The sequence below is a fragment of the Entelurus aequoreus genome, linkage group LG04 (assembly GCF_033978785.1).
Source record: "Entelurus aequoreus isolate RoL-2023_Sb linkage group LG04, RoL_Eaeq_v1.1, whole genome shotgun sequence".
NCBI lineage: Eukaryota > Metazoa > Chordata > Actinopteri > Syngnathiformes > Syngnathidae > Entelurus > Entelurus aequoreus.
Window position 1 is genome coordinate 10,030,321 of NC_084734.1, and position 12,770 is coordinate 10,043,090.

At 39.0% G+C, this 12,770-nt stretch overlaps 2 protein-coding genes across 6 annotated transcripts in view; both read left to right on the forward strand.

Annotated features, from left to right (window-relative positions):
- The window catches only part of zgc:195212 (DUF4554 domain-containing protein), a 41,147-nt gene extending 36,975 nt beyond the window's left edge, over positions 1 to 4,172 (forward strand). For all 4 annotated transcript variants that reach the window (XM_062044172.1, XM_062044173.1, XM_062044174.1 and 1 more), the window contains 2 exons: positions 1,355 to 1,456; positions 1,528 to 4,172. In XM_062044172.1, the coding sequence (XP_061900156.1) occupies positions 1,355 to 1,456; positions 1,528 to 1,560 (135 nt within the window). In that variant the 3' untranslated portion in view covers positions 1,561 to 4,172. The remainder of the gene's footprint in view (positions 1 to 1,354; positions 1,457 to 1,527) is intronic.
- Positions 4,173 to 7,600: 3,428 nt separating this feature from the next.
- The window catches only part of pola2 (polymerase (DNA directed), alpha 2), a 31,304-nt gene continuing 26,134 nt past the window's right edge, over positions 7,601 to 12,770 (forward strand). Inside the window, exon 1 of one of the 2 annotated variants that reach the window (XM_062044184.1) lies at positions 7,601 to 7,961. In XM_062044184.1, the coding sequence (XP_061900168.1) occupies positions 7,877 to 7,961 (85 nt within the window). In that variant the 5' untranslated portion in view covers positions 7,601 to 7,876. The remainder of the gene's footprint in view (positions 7,962 to 12,770) is intronic. The other variant, XM_062044185.1, reaches the window with a different exon arrangement.

A 12,770-nucleotide genomic window follows, 5' to 3' on the forward strand; every position in this document is an offset into this window, starting at 1 on the left:
GTCTCGCTATACTCGACTACTAAACTCAGAGCGTGAATGTTCGAAAGTGAGTGTCTCGCTATACTCGACTACTAAACTCAGAGCACGAATGTTTGACTACTACTAAACTCAGAGCTTGAATGTTTGAAAGTGAGTGTCTCGCTATACTCGACTACTAAACTCAGAGCGCGAATGTTCGAAAGTGAGTGTCTCGCTATACTCGACTACTAAACTCAGAGCGTGAATGTTCGAAAGTGAGTGTCTCGCTATACTCGACTACTAAACTCAGAGCGTGAATGTTCGAAAGTGGGTGTCTCGCTATACTCGACTACTAAACTCAGAGCACGAATGTTTGAAAGTGAGTGTCTCGCTATACTCGACTACTAAACTCAGAGCTTGAATGTTTGACTACTACTAAACTCAGAGCGCGAATGTTCGAAAGTGAGTGTCTCGCTATACTCGACTACTAAACTCAGAGCGTGAATGTTCGAAAGTGAGTGTCTCGCTATACTCGACTACTAAACTCAGAGCGTGAATGTTCGAAAGTGAGTGTCTCGCTATACTCGACTACTAAACTCAGAGCGCGAATGTTCGAAAGTGAGTGTCTCGCTATACTCGACTACTAAACTCAGAGCGTGAATGTTCGAAAGTGAGTGTCTCGCTATACTCGACTACTAAACTCAGAGCACGAATGTTTGACTACTACTAAACTCAGAGCTTGAATGTTTGAAAGTGAGTGTCTCGCTATACTCGACTACTAAACTCAGAGCGCGAATGTTCGAAAGTGAGTGTCTCGCTATACTCGACTACTAAACTCAGAGCGTGAATGTTCGAAAGTGAGTGTCTCGCTATACTCGACTACTAAACTCAGAGCGTGAATGTTCGAAAGTGAGTGTCTCGCTATACTCGACTACTAAACTCAGAGCACGAATGTTTGAAAGTGAGTGTCTCGCTATACTCGACTACTAAACTCAGAGCTTGAATGTTTGACTACTACTAAACTCAGAGCGCGAATGTTCGAAAGTGAGTGTCTCGCTATACTCGACTACTAAACTCAGAGCGCGAATGTTCGAAAGTGAGTGTCTCGCTATACTCGACTACTAAACTCAGAGCGTGAATGTTTAAAAGTGAGTGTCTCGCTATACTCGACTACTAAACTCAGAGCATTTCATTTGTGGAAATCCTGTTTTCATAGATATTATGCACAAATTATGTACAAATAAACAAGTTGTGAATCTGTGGAAGTTTAATGTTTTCAATGGAATTATGGCAATAAATACACTTTTCCATGATTTTCACATTTGTGTGTGTGTGTGTGTTTGTGTGTGTGTGTGTGTGTGTGTGTGTGTGTTTATGTGTTTGTGTGTGTGTGCAGGTGTGCGACACTCAGCAGCTGTGGGCGTCTCTGCGTGAAGCCCTGCTGAGGGTGACATCATGGAGGTGTGTCCCGAGGAGCAGGTGCTACTCTGCTGCTCAGGTACCAGGGAAATGGTTCATGTTTGAAAACAATGTTGTCATATGTTGTTGTTTTTTTCTTTCCTGTGACAGGTGGAAGAGCACCTGGAAAGTGCTCATTATTAGACAATCAATCCTCACTTCAACACATAACACATTGGATGCATTTCCAAGTCATGGTTTATAACATACACTTTCATTTTCATTTCATTTCCCTCAATATTACATCAAATACATTTAATAATATTTCAATCTTGTCCAGTTGAACATCCTATTAACATTATGTGTTATTGTGCCTCCCATTATAATATAAACTATCTTGCCGTTTACAAAACAATATGAATGAATGCGAGTGTGAATGTCGTACATCTGTGTTGGCCCTGTGATGAGGTGGCGACTTGTCCAGAGTGTACGCCGCCTTCCGCCCCAAAGCAGCTGGGATAGGCTCCAGCAACCAGAGGTGGGACCAAGTCATTGCTTTGCAAGTCACAAGTAAGTCTCAAGTCTTTGCCCTCAAGTCTCGAGTCAAGTCCCGAGTCAAGACAGGCAAGTCCCGAGTCAAGTCCAAAGTCAAGACTAGAAAGTCTCAAGTCAAGTCCCAAGTCCTGCATTTTGAGTTTCGAGTCCTTTCAAGTCCTTTTAACCACAGACTAATATTTTTACACAGATTGTGTATGCTTTTAAAACGCTGTATTTATTTATTAAAACAAGTGCATTTGAAATTGCAGGAAAAAAAATGGTGCTGACATTGCAATTCATAATAGCACTATTAACCAGTCATTTTAATAGTTTAAACAATTTTAAACATTTAACTCATTCCTTTACAGAATAAACACATTTGCAAAAACAAACATTAACATACTATTGGTTGTATTTTATGAAAATAACATTACCACAAAGTTGAGAAGGAGCAAAGATCTTCAATATTTGTATGTGAGAATCACAAAGAAATCTTCTGGGGGAGGATGACGCCCCTACAGGGGCTTGGTTTACAAACTTTCAGCCCCACCTAAAACAAAATTCACCAGCCGCCACTGATTATGATGCATTCTCATTTTAGGCAAAGTATAAGACAATACTTTCTTAACAGTATAATTGTAACCAGGAATAAGTCTTCAAGTAACAATATTCAAATACTAACATTGTTGGTTAAGACAGCATTTGGTTTTATTCTGAATCCAGTGAAACAGATTGGTGGTTTTAGCTGATATAAAGACTTTCAGGTGTTTATATATGTTTAAGTATTTGGCAGACGCTTTTATCCAAAGCGACATACATAAAAAATAGATATAAAACAATCACTGTAAACATGATCATTCAAGGGAAGAATGTAATACAAAATATCAATACAAAGTGTCAAGACAGAATAAACTCTCTGCTGCTGCAGCAACATAGTTACAGTCTATAGGTCCCTAAAATATATAGATATCTAATGTATTCATACATTGTTTATGTAGGATATACGCATGTATATATAATCTAATCATATTGTTTCTTCAACTTAAAAATAGCTGACCGTTTTTTTCCCTCTTCTCTGGGCTTATATTCCCAGTTTTGATCTCGGACGTCTGGTCATTTATAGCGTATAAGAATATTATATTACTGTTAAGCAAACTATGAATAATAAAAACGCCAAAACATGTGTCCGTTATCATAGCTACACGTATGACAAAAAAAACGCGTGAAAATCAGTGGTATTCAGTGAGGTAAGATGAATTAAATTTGCTGACAGTTCATTGCTCCTGCCAAATGAATTGCACTGAGTGGAGCGGATCACCACTCCAAGATGGCGGCTCCGCGTCTCGTCTGCGCCAGTAGGCCGTAGCGCTCAATGCTGCGTACCCTTATAAGATGTCTATGGTTATAACGTTAGCAGTGAGTTTACAGCCTCACTGATTTAACTACACAGCAAATAAAAGTCATGTTACTTAGCCAATAAACGTTATTTTACATTCAAAACTTACCCTTCTTTGTGCAACTTCAAATGTCGAACGAAGTTGGAAGTTGTTGCGTCTCCGTCTGTAATATTCGAACTGCGTGATTTGCATACGGCAATTCGTTTTTTGTTGACCAAGTTGTAGTTTTTATACCCGAACGAAACCAACTTTGGCATAATTGTTTCTCACTGCCGCATTGTTTGACAACTCATGTTCGGTGGTTGTCCTGCAATTGGATTGTATGAGAGCTGTGGGATGAAAACAACGTAGATTTAATTTGATTGGCTGTTGTACTGACAGCACACACGCTGACAAGCAGCACACACGCTTATAGACACAGACGTATAAAATGAAAGATACGGAGCGCTCCCAAATAACTTTTTAAGGTTTGGGTTTTGGGGAAAGTAGCAAGTCATGTCAAGTCAAAAGCCTCAAGTCCAAGTGAAGTCACAAGTCATTGATGTTAAAGTCTAAGTCGAGTTGCAAGCCTCTTTACATTTTGTCAAGTCGAGTCTAAAGTCATCAAATTCATGACTCGAGTCTGACTCGAGTCCAAGTCATGTGACTCGAGTCCACACCTCTGCCAGCAACCCCCGCAACCCTGAGAGGGACAAGCGGTTAGAAAATGGATGGATTAAATGAATATCATTTGTGTTGTAAACATCTTTATTATCTCTGTTGAACTAGCTTGGAAATGGAAGTATAGTTTTAGAGATCTGTTAATTGTGTAATTTGTATCTTTTGTATTATCTCACTTCTTCTAACAATTGACTAAAGTATTGCTGTTTTTTTATTGTCATCCCCCATGTCACTTGTTTTATATTGTTTTACACATCTTGTCTGAATCTTTAGTCTTTGATTTTAAAAGCATTCTATATAGAGATGTCCGATAATATCTAGCTTTAAAAATTTAATATCGGAATTTATCGGTATCGTTTTTTTTATTATCGGTATCGTTTTTTTTAAATTTTTATTAAATCAACATAAAAAACACAAGATACACTTACAATTAGTGCACCAACCCAAATAACCTCCCTCCCCCATTCACACTCATTCACAAAAAAGGGTTGTTTCTTTCTGTTATTAAAGGCCTACTGAAATGAATTTTTTTTATTTAAACGGGGATAGCAGATCCATTTTATGTCATACTTGATCATATCGCGATACTGCCATATTTTTGCTGAAAGGATTTAGTAGAGAACAACGACGATAAAGTTCGCAACTTTTGGTCGCTGATAAAAAAAAGCCTTGCCCCTACCGAAAGTAGCGTGACGTAGTCGATTGTTCGCCTCCTCATATTTTCCTATTGTTTTCAATGCAGCGAGAGCGATTCGGACCGAGAAAGCGACAATTACCCCATTAATTTGAGCGAGGATTAACGATTTGTGGATGAGGAACGTGAGAGTGAAGGACTAGAATGCAGTGCAAGACATATCTTTTTTCGCTCTGACCGTAACTTAGGTACAAGCTGGCTCATTGGATTCCACGCTCTCTCTTTTTTCTATTGTGGATCACGGATTTGTATTTTAAACCACCTCGGATACTATATCCTCTTGAAAATGAGAGTCGAGAACGCGAAATGGACATTCACAGTGACTTTTATCTCCACGACAATACATCGACGAAACACTTTAGCTACGTAGCTAACGTGATAGCATCGTGCTTAACTGCATATAGAAACAAAATAAATAAATCCCTGACTGGAAGGATAGACAGAAGATCAACAATACTATTAAACCATGGACATGTAAATACACGGTTAATGCTTTCCAGCTTGGCGAAGCTTAAAAATGCGGTTGCTAACGACGCCATTGAAGCTAACTTATCAACAGGACCTCACAGAGCTATAATAAAAACATTAGCGCTCCACCTACGCCAGCCAGCCCTCATCTGCTCATCAACACCCGTGCTCACCTGCGTTCCAGCGATCGACGGAAGGAAGAAGGACTTCACCACGATCATCCGTGCGGTCGGTGGCTAGCGCGTCTGATATTCAAGTCAAAGTCTTCCTGGTTGTGTTGCTGTAGTCCGCCGCCAATACACCGATCCCACCTACAACTTTCTTCTTTGCAGTCTTCATTGTTCATTAAACAAATTGCAAAAGATTCACCAACGCAGATGTCCAGAATACTGTGGAATTATGAGATGAAAACAGAGCTATTTTGTATTGGATTCAATGGGGTACCGATACTCCTGTTTCACTGGCTACGTCACGCGCATACGTCATCATCCAAAGACGTTTTCAACCGGAAGTTTAGCGGGAAATTTAAAATGTCACTTTATAAGTTAACCCGGCCGTATTGGCATGTGTTGCAATGTTAAGATTTCATCATTGATATATAAACTATCAGACTGCATGGTCGCTAGTAGTGGCTTTCAGTAGGCCTTTAATATTCTGGTTCCTACATTATATATCAATATATATCAATACAGTCTGCAAGGGATACAGTCCGTAAGCACACATGATTGTGCATGCTGCTGCTCCACTAATAGTACTAACCTTTAACACTTCATTTTACTCATTTTCATTCATTACTAGTTTCTATGTAACTGTTTTTATATTGTTTTACTTTCTTTTTTATTCAAGAAAATGTTTTTCATTTATTTATCTTATTTTATTAATTTTTTTTCAAAAGGACCTTCTCTTCACCATACCTGGTTGTCCAAATTAGGCATAATAATGTGTTAATTCCATGACTGTATATATCGGTATCGGTTGATATCGGTATCGGTAATTAAGGAGTTGGACAATATCGGATATCGGCAAAAAGCCATTATCGGACATCCCTAATTCTATACAATCTTTTTCTATCCTCTTCAACAGGGGTCCCCAAACTTTTTGACTCCGGGGCCGCATTGGGGTAAAACAATTTGGCTGGGGGCCGGGCTATATATATATATATATATATATATATATATATATATATACATATATATATATATATATATATATAAATAAATGTGTCTGTGCGTGTGCGTATATATGTATATGTATATATATATGGGTTATACTTGTATAGCGCTTTTCTACCTTCAAGGTACTCAAAGTGCTTTGACACCATTTCCACATTCACCCATTCACACACACATTCAGACACTGATGGTGGGAGCTGCCATGCAAGGCCCTAACCACGACCCATCAGGAGCAAGGGTGAAGTGTCTTGCCCAAGGACACAACGGACGTGACCAGGTTGGTAGGAGGTGGGGATTGAGCCAGGAACCCTCAGGTTGCTGGCACAGCCACTCGCCCAACATATATACGCATATATACACATGTGTGCGTATATATGTATGTATATATGTGTATGTGTATATATGTGTGTGTATACATGTATATGTATATATATGTGAGTATATATGTATATGTGTGTATATATATATATATATATATATACATACATATATATTCCTCGCGCACTAATTGACTTAAAAAGCGCACTTGCGGCATGTCACGTTATCGATGGTAAAATGCATTTTTAGACAATATGATTTGCCTGAGTGGCTAGGAGATGGTAGAAAATGGACAGATTAAAAAAAAAAAAACTTTAAAAAAATTATTATTATTATTTTATTTTTATTTTTTTTTTACTTGGGTCTTCGCACAGGCCGGATTTTGGACGCTGGGGGGCCGTATCCGGCCGGCGGGCCGTAGTTTGGGACCCCTGCTCTTCAACACTATTAGAGCTACTTAGGCAACATAGATAGAAAAATAGATAGTACTTTATTGATTCCTTCAAGAGAGTTCCCTCAGGATAATTACAATTCCAGCAGCAGTGTACAAAATTGAGATCTAATTTAAAAAGTAAAAAGTAAATAATGGGGGTATAAATGGAAACAAAATAGAAAAATATTACAATAGAATAAAAATAAAAAGCAACAATGAGAATAAAAATATAACAGTAAAATAAGAATATAACAAGAGAAACTAGGCTGTAGAATTCAGCATGAATTTAGAGTTGATGTCCACTCAAACAGGCTGAAATTTCTTTTTGTGGTCATTTCATATATTAAAGGGGGTCATAATGACTGCATTAAACACTAAAATAGTTGGCTTCTAGTTATTCAAAATCAGGTAAGGAGCTCCCATTTAAAATACACTTGAAAGATTTGATTGTTTATGGGTTAAAATTGAAATATTGTTGATATTTTTCCAGCAGCTTTATCTGATGGCCCAAACTCGTAGAACAAGAAGTGTGTGTTCTTTATTGAGAGTCAGCCTGACTCCCAAGCAGCAGGGGGCGACACAGCTGAGCGCTGACGTCATTCACCCGCCGGAAAAGGGGAAAAAAAGACCGGAAGAGGACGAAAAGAGCGGCAGCAGTTTTTCGCGGTAAAATGAAATGGCGACCAAAGATGACAGAATGTTCTTCTGCTCCAGCGGCCTCTAGTTTAATCCACTGATATTCTGTTGAAATACGTCACTATCCCAAGCGTTCTTGTACAATTGGCTGTGTGAGTCCAGCTACTGTTAGCCTCGCCCGCAGCTGCACTTTGTCAACGTAAACATGTCGCTGGTGACTGCAGAAGACCTCAAAACAGAACTTGAAATGTTCTGCATAACTTGTGAAGATGACTCCAACTTGGACAAAAGTAAGTCCTCTCATCTTGTGTCGTGTTTACCTTGCAACGTGTTGAGTGGGTTTCCAACCACTGAGATGATGTCATTTCACCTAATTGGCTTCAAAAAGTAGTTATAATCCGCAAATAATGTGCCGTTGTTGAGTGTCGGTGCTGTCTAGAGCTCGGCAGAGGAACCGTGTAATACTCTTCCATGTCAGTAGGTGGCTAATTGCTTTGTGGTGATCACAATATGCGGCAGGCAACGTGCAGGTAAAAAGGTATCTAATGCTTAAACCAAAAAATAAACAAAAGGCGAGTGCCCCTAAGAAAAGGCATTAAAGCTTAGGGATGGCAATGCAGAATAAAACTAAAACTGCACTGGATGCAAAGTAAACAAAAACAGAATGCTGGACGACAGCTAAGACTTACTGTGGAGCAGAGATGGCGTCCACAAAGTACATCCGAACATGACATGACAATCATCAATGTCCCCACAAAGAAGGATAAAAACAACTTGTATAGTCTTGATTGCTGAAACAAAGCAGGTGTGGAGAATATCACTCAAAGGAAGACATGAAACTGCAACAAGGAAACACCAACAAAACAGGAAAAGCCACCAAAATAGCAGCGCAAGACAAGAAGTAAAACACTACACACAGGAAAACAGCAAATAAGGCAGGGAGTAATGTGACTACACCTACTGTGAGACAAGACATATTGATACAGTACACCTACTTTGAGACAAGACCTATATTGATACAGTACACCTACTTTGAGACAAGACCTATATGGATACAGTACACCTACTTTGAGACAAGACCTATATTGATACAGTACATCTACTGTAAGACACGACCTATATTGATACAGTACACCTACTTTGAGACAAGACCTATATTGATACAGTACACCTACTTTGAGACAAGACCTATATTGATACAGTACACTTACTGTGAGACAAGACCTATATTGATACAGTACACCTACTGTAAGACACGACCTATATTGATACATTACATCTACTTTGAGACAAGACCTATATTTATACAGCACACCTACTTTGTGACATGACCTATATTGATACAGCACACCTACTTTGAGACATGACCTATATTGATACAGTACATCCACTGTGAAACACGACCTATATTGATACAGTACACCTACTTTGAGACAAGACCTGTATTGATACAGTACATCTACTTTGAGACAAGACCTATATTGATACAGTACACCTACTTTGAGACAAGACCTATATTGATACAGTACACCTACTTTGAGACAAGACCTTTATTGATACAGTACACCTACTGTAAGACACGACCTATATTGATACAGTACATCTACTTTGAGACAAGACCTATATTGATACAGTACACCTACTTTGAGACAAGACCTATATTGATACAGTACACCTACTGTAAGACACGACCTATATTGATACAGTACATCTACTTTGAGACAAGACCTATATTGATACAGTACACCTACTTTGAGACAAGACCTATATTGATACAGTACACTTACTGTGAGACAAGACCTATATTGATACAGTACACCTACTTTGAGACAAGACCTATATTGATACAGTACACTTACTGTGAGACAAGACCTATATTGATACAGTACACCTACTTTGAGACAAGACCTATATTGATACAGTACACTTACTGTGAGACAAGACCTATATTGATACAGTACACCTACTTTGAGACAAGACCTATATTGATACAGTACACCTACTGTAAGACACGACCTATATTGATACATTACATCTACTTTGAGACAAGACCTATATTTATACAGCACACCTACTTTGAGACATGACCTATATTGATACAGCACACCTACTTTGAGACATGACCTATATTGATACAGTACACCTACTGTAAGACACGACCTATATTGATACAGTACATCTACTTTGAGACAAGACCTATATTGATACAGTACACCTACTTTGAGACAAGACCTATATTGATACAGTACACTTACTGTGAGACAAGACCTATATTGATACAGTACACCTACTTTGAGACAAGACCTATATTGATACAGTACACTTACTGTGAGACAAGACCTATATTGATACAGCACACCTACTTTGAGACATGACCTATATTGATACAGTACATCCACTGTGAAACACAACCTATATTGATACAGTACACCTACTTTGAGACAAGACCTGTATTGATACAGTACATCTACTTTGAGACAAGACCTATATTGATACAGTACACCTACTTTGAGACAAGACCTATATTGATACAGTACACCTACTTTGAGACAAGACCTTTATTGATACAGTACACCTACTGTAAGACACGACCTATATTGATGCAGTACATCTACTTTGAGACAAGACCTATATTGATACAGTACACCTACTTTGAGACAAGACCTATATTGATACAGTACACCTACTGTAAGACACGACCTATATTGATACAGTACATCTACTTTGAGACAAGACCTATATTGATACAGTACACTTACTGTGAGACAAGACCTATATTGATACAGTACACCTACTTTGAGACAAGACCTATATTGATACAGTACACTTACTGTGAGACAAGACCTATATTGATACAGTACACCTACTTTGAGACAAGACCTATATTGATACAGTACACTTACTGTGAGACAAGACCTATATTGATACAGTACACCTACTTTGAGACAAGACCTATATTGATACAGTACACTTACTGTGAGACAAGACCTATATTGATACAGTACACCTACTTTGAGACAAGACCTATATTGATACAGTACACTTACTGTGAGACAAGACCTATATTGATACAGTACACCTACTTTGAGACAAGACCTATATTGATACAGTACACCTACTGTAAGACACGACCTATATTGATACATTACATCTACTTTGAGACAAGACCTATATTGATACAGCACACCTACTTTGAGACATGACCTATATTGATACAGCACACCTACTTTGAGACATGACCTATATTGATACAGTACATCCACTGTGAAACACGACCTATATTGATACAGTACACCTACTTTGAGACAAGACCTATATTGATACAGTACACCTACTTTGAGACAAGACCTATATTGATACAGTACACTTACTGTGAGACAAGACCTATATTGATACAGTACACCTACTTTGAGACAAGACCTATATTGATACAGTACACTTACTGTGAGACAAGACCTATATTGATACAGTACACCTACTTTGAGACAAGACCTATATTGATACAGTACACTTACTGTGAGACAAGACCTATATTGATACAGTACACCTACTTTGAGACAAGACCTGTATTGATACAGTACACCTACTTTGACATAAGACCTATATTGATACAGTACACCTACTTTGAGACAAGACCTATATTGATACAGTACACTTACTGTAAGACACGACCTATATTGATACAGTACACCTACTTTGAGACAAGACCTACCGGTATATTGATACAGTACACCTACTTTGAGACAAGAGCTATATTGATACAGTACACCTACTGTGAGACAAGACCTATATTGATACAGTACATCTACTTTGAGACAAAAGCTATAGTGATGCATGCTTGGTTATGGTTTAAAGACATATCCAACAATTGCGACCACAACTTTTTATCGTCAATATCGGCTGCTGAGTTTAATTTTTTCATAATTTCTGCTGGTGGTGTGCCTCCTGGTGGTGGGCCTCAGGATTTTGTCAATGAAAAAAATGTGCCTTGGTTTAAAAAAGGTCGAAAAACACTGGCTTAACGTGTCTCCTCAGTGGTGGTGCAGTGTGTGTGCAACAGTAAGTATTGTGTGGTGTTTACCTTGCAATGTGTTGTTTAGATAGGTAGATAGATAGATAGTACTTTATTGATTCCAGCAGCAGTGTACAAAATTGTAAAAAGTAAAAAGTAAATAATGGGGGTATAAATGGAGACAAAATAGAAAAATATTACAATAGAATAAAAATAAAAAGCAACGATGAGAATAAAAATATAACAGTAAAATAAGAATATAACAAGAGAAACTAGGCAGTAGTGACCATGTTATGAAAAAGTATTTCACTGTTATTGTTTTGCATCCCCTGTCATCCTAGTACCCCCCCTCCCCCCCAGAGAGGAGTTGTACAGTCTAATGGCGTGTGGGACAAAGGAGTTTTTGAGTCTATTAGTCCTGCACTTGGGATGAAGCAGTCTAGCACTGAACAGGCTCCTCTGGCTACTGACAACGGTATGCAGAGGGTGACTGGCATCATCCAGGATGCTCACTAGTTTTTCCACAGTCCTCTTCTCTGCCACCGTCACCAGTGAGTCCAGTTTTATTCCGATCGTAGAACCGGCCCGCCTGATCAGTTTCTCCAGTCTGGAGCTGTCCTTCTTAGATATGCTTCCCCCGCCCCCAGCACACTACGATGTAGTACAGAACACTGGCAACCACAGACTGGTAGTACATCCACAAGAGTTTTTTACAGATGTTGAAGGAGTGCAGCCTCCTCAGGAAGTACAGCCTACTCTGTCCTTTCCTGTACAAGTGGCCTGTGTTAACAGTCCAGTCCAGCTTATTGTCCACCCACACCCCAAGGTACTTGAATGAGTCCACGGTCTGTACCTCGACTCCCTCGATCACAATAGGTTGTGACCTTGGACTCGACCTCCCAAAGTCAATGACCAGCTCCTTGGTCTTTGTCGGATTGAGCTGCAAGAGGTTCCTGTGGCACCAGACAACAAAGTCCTTCACCAGCCTCCGAAACTCCTCCTCTCTGCCGTCCCTGATGCACCCGACGATGGCTGTGTCATCCGCGTACTTCTGGATGTGACACAGCTCTGAGTTGTAGCAGAAGTC